The following is a 7,319-nucleotide window of genomic DNA, read 5'->3' on the forward strand; positions in this document are numbered from 1 at the left end:
TGGACCCGGGTTCAAGCCCCACTGTGTCTTACTGCTAAATTTGCCAATAAGTCACTACCACCGGCGTAGCTTAGTGGTAGAATACTGGGATGGCACCCAGAAAACCCTGGTTTCGAGCCCCGCTGTCTCTTTGGTGCTAGTTTTTTTTTTTTTCTAATTTCGCGCGATGTGGTTACGGACACCGACGTGACCCAAGTTGTGATCTCGTAACAGCTTTTGCTGTAAAAGTTCGGTAGATACCACGTACTTTGGGAGTCGACGTGATGCGAAGACCTTGTTGTAATTCTTTTATTGAGCGACACGCTACGTAATGACGCTAAATATATGCACAAATGTTACACGCACAGACATATGTTGAACCAGTTGTTTGCACTAGCGCGATGGTGCCAACAGGAACACGAGTATTGGCAACAGCAGAAGCGATAAGCTGATATGAAGCGCTGGTGCTTGCGAGGATAGTAGTCCAGGACATTGCTGCATGAATCATCTTCAGCGCGTGACGCCTAACTACAGTTGACGTTAACACGGCGCGACGGCTGTATCATATAGGAGTAAGTATGCAACCACAATTGACGTTTCACGAACATTATAGGGTCTGTTTAAAAAGTAGTTCCGAGACCTGCCGAGTCTCGGGTAGAATGCTCGATTTCCACGCAGAATGCTTGGGTTTGATTCCTGCTGGGATTTTGACATTCTATGCACTCGTCGGGCCAGTGCTGCCGATATACACTTTTTCTTTACGCTCACGCATTAAAATTGCCCATGTTTGTTCTCGCCGTTCCTCGGTTGAAAGTGATCGAGTGTCAATCACCTGTGGCGCAGTCTGGCACGAAGTGTTTGACAACGTACGCGACGGGATTGCGACATTATTCATGTCGTGACCCAATTTTGTGCACCCAAGGTTAAAGGGGTGATCACGAGAGCACCCAGACGTGGGCGTACGGACGGGTCCGGATGGATGGGTGGGTGGGTGGGTGGGTGGATTTGGACAAAAGGAGCAGCGCGTGAGGAGTCACGTGTGAACGCCGCGACTCATCTTAGGAGACTGAATGTTTACATGTACCATGGTACATGTAAACATTCAGTCTTTGGACACATTAGCCGGGAGAGAAAACTCAAGAATAGAAGAAAAACACAGGATGCTTGTACTATACGTCCCCATGTTGGAATCAAACAGGAAGTAAGAAAGCTGAATAACGAAACAAATGAGAGTATACATAAACGAGATGTGACCTGGGCGGATGACGTCGCGACTAGGCGTGCACTGCTTGGGCGCCACAATCGACAGCCTATAGAGGCCACCCACAACACTGCCTTCTTTTTAAATTTTACAGGGACAGTACTTATATGGACACTCTCTACGGGTTTTCTCCGTCGCCGTTATGTCACGTATAAAGCCCAAATTGATGAAATGTCCCGCTCATCGTATGTTCTACCGCGCGGGTTAAAGTGTACGAGCGGGGGCGACGAACGCAGCTAACAGGTCAAACGAGCCGACCCATCTCCGTCGCTCGCTCGGGGGATGAACGCGATAACATAACTCCACTCGAGAGGACATCCGTCGAAGAGAGAGGCAACGTATACTGCCCGTTTTGAGCGGGCATGAAAAGACGCGGGGGGGCTCGCTCGAGCAGAAAGTTCGTACCTTGAGTCCAAAGGCCTGACCACATCAGACGCGGCGCCACGCCCTCTCTCCGTGGAAAGAGAGGCGAAGCTAACTTTGTTTTTTGCTCTTGGACGTCTTATCACTGTAGTTTCCCACACATAGGTCTCCACTTTCTGTCCCGGCTGCGGAGGACTTAGCGATTTCAGATGTTTTGGGGTGCGTATCGTCCGGACACCTGGACACGCCTCTCTCGAAGTCAATGAATAAGCTAGTGCGGTAGCTCGAGAGCGCACGAAGCCGTGTATGTTATTCCCACCGCCACACAAATAACCAAACCGACAGAAGGCTGCTGCGTGGTGGCAGACTCAAACTAATACATTCCCCTGCCTTTTCATACTTCATCTCTGACACCGCGCTAACCATGGTCAGAGCCGCAGGAACATGCAGCGTCGGCTGATCCGGCAGACACGTGGAGAGGCGCGAACCAACGGGGCCCTAAACTAAGGTCTGCACCCTGCGATAAAGGTCGCTTATAATTGCATAGATAAAAGTTTCTCTCTCTCTCTCTCTTTTTCGGGAAAAGCACTACAGCGCGATATGCATAACGGATTGATAAAGGAAGCATTTTCTTCATTTCTGAATAGCCATGACCGGTTTGATCAGCTCCGGGCTGTCCAGAAGATGTGCGATGCGCTGGAGAGGCTTGGACTTCCTGTCTCAATGGAGCGGCCGGTAGTTTTAGCCCTATAAAAATGGCTAGAAGATTATTTTGAGTCCATGTAAAGTTTACTGCCTACATCACCATAGAGACATGTGGATGTTTTGTTTTGTCGCCTAGAAGATCTTGGCTCATACCCACAAGTGGGATTGGCCACACTGAACTAGTGGATATAGATGCCGAAATGCGGCACGAAAAGACGACGACGGCGGCGCCGGGCGTGGCCGATGCGCCAGAGGCCACAGTAGCAGCCCACGAGAAGCCATGCCAGGGATTCCTCGGCCGTGTTCGCCGCGACGCAAGTCGCGATCAGCGTCGGCGGAACGAGGAAAGGGATCTCGACTCGTGCAAGCCGCCAACAAGCCCCAGCATGCCGCCACCACTGGTCCCGTGCTCGTGTACCAGGTGGCGAAGCCCGCTAGCAGAGAGTCGTCGGGTCACGGACCGGTGATCGTGTACCAGTACCCGCGAGTACCCGACAGCCCGCCCAATTCGCCGACGCGAACGACCAGCAGGTACCGCATAGGTTGTCTTCTTTGAATGCAAAGTCCTCAACGTGCGAAAGATCCGGCGTCGTGCGACCTCGTGAACGCTATAATGTTACCAGAATTCTCATGGTTTTAAGTACACATTTAATAGTGCCAAATGCTATAGGAGTGCGAACTAAAGTGAAATTAAAGTGAATTATTGGTGTCTTGTAGGGCATATGACGTTCACTCTCTTTTGTGCAGGTTAAGGAGATCGTAACCGGTGCTTGAGCTCTCGACTCCAGAAGACCAAAGGAACAAAAACAAAACGGTTTTTGTGAACATAACCGCTCGCACGTCAAATGCAAACATAGCTATTGTTCTTATATTCTGCATTGACTCGGTTACGTGACTATACCTGTCTGATCTGTCTACACTGCTCGTATGTACCAGATGCCACGACGACTGCATGTCGCTTTCGGGCGGACTGAGTGTAGCGTCGCCTTCACCTGTTTCGCTTATGAACTGTGCGCTTAAGTTACGCTGTCTATTTATGCCAGTGAGATTCGTAAGTCGAGGCGGCTCAGCGGTGTGCCATAGTATGGCATGCATTGACATTGATGCGTCGGTGCAGAGAACGCTGCGCAGTGGGGTCTCTTGCGTGCATTTTTTTTTTATTGATATGATATATAAGGAGATGTAAACTTACTTACCAGCGCCCCACCTATCGCTCTTGCGTGCATCGTTTTATGGTACCTTACAGCGGACAGAAGTTTAGGGAGGGGCTCACATGCCTGGTGGCATGATGTATAGTGGCGTGTTGCTACAAACCTTTAATAGCAAAGCTGTCTGTAAGCTAGCCGTAATTTCTGCGGCCTAACAGAAAGTGGATGTGTGCCTCTCATAATTGCGTGCGCTGTGTTGCCCTCCACCGTCGTCATGCAGGAGAAGTGCATCGAGGCACTTTGGGCAAAGGTTTGTCACAGCCCCCCCCCCTCTTCCCTATTGAGTTAATGTAAGGGGTTGACTTTGCCCACCCCATTGTCTTAGGCGACTATAGGGAGCCATCAACACCTACCCCGACCCGTGCGCGCTTCTATGGCGTCACGTACCTTTAAGAAAACTTATCAACGCCCATTACTCACCACTGGTCCATTAAAAAAGAAAGAGGCAACAGTTAGCCCGACAAATGGCTGCGAAGGGACGACTGCGAGCCGAAGACCCTGAGCTCGTAGAAAGAGAACACTGTAGTATAACGGAAGAGGCAACAGCGGCGATGGTATAGGCCTACGCCAACGATGACGGGCCCACGTCGTGTCCGTGACTGTTGTTTAACTTGAACCTCTCTGCGCTAAGAATCAATGTAGAAACGAAACAACCTAGACGCAACCAGATTAGTATTCTGAATCTAGTTTCGCAGATTCAAGCCTTGCGCGCCTCAGGGCAATTGAGCTTCGCCACTTTCTTTTCTCCTGGGGGAGGAGGCATTCATACTTTATAGATATATTTATAGTTAATCCAGGCGTTTTATGCGTGGAAAACATGCACGACTGTGAAATTTCAGGGGTTTACGATCAGCCCTCTTCCAAGCTACGCCAGTATGTTGTCACGATATTGTCATCGCGAACGCAGTTTTACGAGAACGTGAAGCATGCGTGTATTGCCGCTTTTCTGTCCAACAGGTCTTCGCGAAGCGGCCGCGCAAACGCTTCTCCTCGCACTCCTCCATCGCCGCCGAGACCTCCGACGCCGCCGCCACGAAGAACGCCCGTCTCTCCGACCGAGGAGCAGCCGGAGCCGAAGTCATGCTGCATCATGGACCGCATCGAGAAGAAGTACCAGGAGTCGTCGAGCGAGCTGGACGGGCAGCACCTGTACATCGTGCTCTGCTTCCAGTCGGCCATTGCCACGCTGCTCTTCCTGCTGTTCCTGTGCGTGCCGGTCGCCATGATCACGGTGGGCGCGCTCAACCTGTCCAACTGCCGGCTGAGCTACGCGATACCGCTCTGCTTGACCGTGGCCGGCTGCGCTTACCTGCTCATACCGCTGCTCAGCGCCGCGCTCGACTGGAACGCCAGCAACAGCTACTGCCCGGTCATGATATCAGTGCTCGTTGTGGTGGCCATGGGAGCCTCTACCACGGGCTCCGTGTTCGTGTTTTCGGGCATGTGGCCTTCGGGGAAGCCGGACGACCCCCGGTACTGCCACCCGGCCGTCTACTATTTCTCGTTTGTCATGTGGTCCACTTTCATCCTGTTCATACCCGTCATGCTTGTCGTCTCCGTAGTGGTGTTCCGGAAGTACGGCAGGCACAACGTCCACGCGGCCACAATGCCGTCGTCTAGATATTGACATTTCAGCCCCACCCGTTGCATATAAAGTAGAGGTTTGATTTAATTGCGTGAGTGATCAAAATGAATCCACAAATTACACACATTCAAAGCGTAGTACTGGCTGTGAAAGTGGCACAGAAAGGTGAATATGTCCCCAAACCCACCTCCGAAACCTTCTGTTTTAAGTTTCAAGTAAATGCGCATAGAGCCTAGAGTGCCGTCATAACCAGCAGTGCGAAACGCAGAAGCGCTTATACGCTCCGTGGGAATGCAAAAAAAAGAAAAAAAACAATTAGAGAAATCTCATGTACCTTCCGGGACAATTGGGAGGAGGAAGAGGAGAAAGGGAAGAAATCAAAGGCAGGCAGGTTAACCAGACGCACGTCCGGTTTGCCACCCTGCACTGGGGAAAGGGGTGAGGCCAATTGGGAATCGATGTGCGAAGCATGCAGATAGAAGTTGACTGTGTTGTAATTTTTTTATTGAGCCAAACGTTATGAAGTGGCGCTAAGTATATGTACAAATGCACGCGAAGACACACGTTAAAATACCACTTATGTTTTATATAACCACCTGTTTACAGTTGCGTAACAATGCCAACGGCAACATGGATATTAGCATCATCAGAAGCTGTAAGCTGATGTAAAGCACCCGCGAAGATGATAGTCCTGGACTGCTACATAAATCCACTTCGGCGGATGGCACCTAACTACAGTGGACGTTAACCTGACGTGATGGCTCTGCCACAGGGTACATATGCAATGGTCATAAAGTTGAATAGCCAGCACTGCAACCACAATTGAAGTTTCACGTACATTGGGGTCTATTTGAAAGGTAGTTCTGAGACCTGGCGTGTCTCTGTGGTAGAATACTTGATTGCCACGCAGAATGGTGGGGTTCAATTCCTGTCGGGGCCCTGATATCTATTCTTTGCACCCGTCGGGTCGACGCTGCTTTGTAAGCTTTTTCTGAAAACTCCCGTGATAAAATAACCAATGTATGTTCTCCCTATTCCTGGGTCGATATAAACCGTGGCACATACCCGCCAGGTATGTGCCACTCGTCTGTTGAAAAGCTTGATCCTTATGTCATGACCAGTGAGTCATATTTTTCAAACCATCTTACCCTTTAATACTAATTTTTTAACCAAGTTTAGGGGGGGTGATCACGAGAGCACCCAGACAGAGGCGACTAGAAAGACAGACACACAGACAGACAGTCCAAGTGCCTGCAGAGAGCGTCCGCAGCATCTCAAGCGGCCACTGCGGCGGATTTGTCAAGTTGGGCTGATCCCAAAACCTGGCTACACATATGTTGTTATAGAGCTGCTGCTTCGTCAGTGTATTGCATACAATTACTTTCAACAACTTATATTCGATTATCATCACATGCATATCAAAGAGGCGACCGCACATGTGGCGCGTTCACTTGTCAGCAACTAAAATAGTGGAATGGTTTTTCATGTTTTTTTATACGCGGAACGGTGAATGAAGCCCGTGACTTACTCAGGATTAAAAAAAAAATTAAAAATGAACTTTTGAGGAAAATATTTTCAAACAGTGTGTTATTGGTAAACCACTTACGAACCGCCATAAAGCTGTTGAAGTTCTTTAAAAAGAAGGCAGAGGTATCGAAGTTACTATGTACCGAGTTTCATTATCATGATTTTGATTTGTTTGTTGGAATAAATGCCTGAAATATGTATATTTTGTGTAATGTGCAAGGTATATTTTGCTCATAATGTTACAAAACTAAGAGACTCAAAATTCAATATGTATCACTTGTTTAAATCGAATAAATACTTTGATCAAGAAGTGGATGAATGGATGGAAACAGCTTTATTTAAAGTCTGGTGATGTTTGTGACCCGTGCTCGGGTCTCCCATGAGTGGACTTCAAGGCCTTGCCTCCTCGCCGCCTCTCGTGCTCGCTGGACTGCCCACTCCTGTGTCCTGAAGTTGGAGCTCCGCAGAGAGGCTGCGCACTTCGACGCAAGAGCATCCGCAGCTGCTGCCATTTAAGCTGGGCAGTGGCTATGGTGACGGGGCGGCCTGCCAGCGCAGTACTATCGTTAGAGGGAGTTCGTCAGCATAGTGTAATCGTGATTACGATGATAGGGCCCTTCACCGTAGCGAAATCGTAAGAATGATAGGGCCTGTAATGATAGCAATGCCTTTAAGTTTCTGGACTAACAAT

General features: G+C 49.4%; 1 protein-coding gene across 1 annotated transcript; it reads left to right on the forward strand.

Annotated features, from left to right (window-relative positions):
• The first annotated feature begins 1,110 nt into the window (after positions 1 to 1,110).
• LOC142775935 (uncharacterized) lies at positions 1,111 to 6,943 on the forward strand. The gene is made up of 2 exons (XM_075878505.1): positions 1,111 to 2,839; positions 4,474 to 6,943. Exons 1-2 carry the CDS (start codon positions 2,589 to 2,591, stop codon positions 5,141 to 5,143), a joined length of 921 nt encoding a protein of 306 aa, XP_075734620.1. The 5' UTR covers positions 1,111 to 2,588; the 3' UTR covers positions 5,144 to 6,943.
• The last annotated feature ends 376 nt before the right edge of the window (positions 6,944 to 7,319 follow it).

Source organism: Rhipicephalus microplus, chromosome 2, assembly GCF_043290135.1.
Source record: "Rhipicephalus microplus isolate Deutch F79 chromosome 2, USDA_Rmic, whole genome shotgun sequence".
Classification (NCBI taxonomy): Eukaryota; Metazoa; Arthropoda; class Arachnida; order Ixodida; family Ixodidae; genus Rhipicephalus; species Rhipicephalus microplus.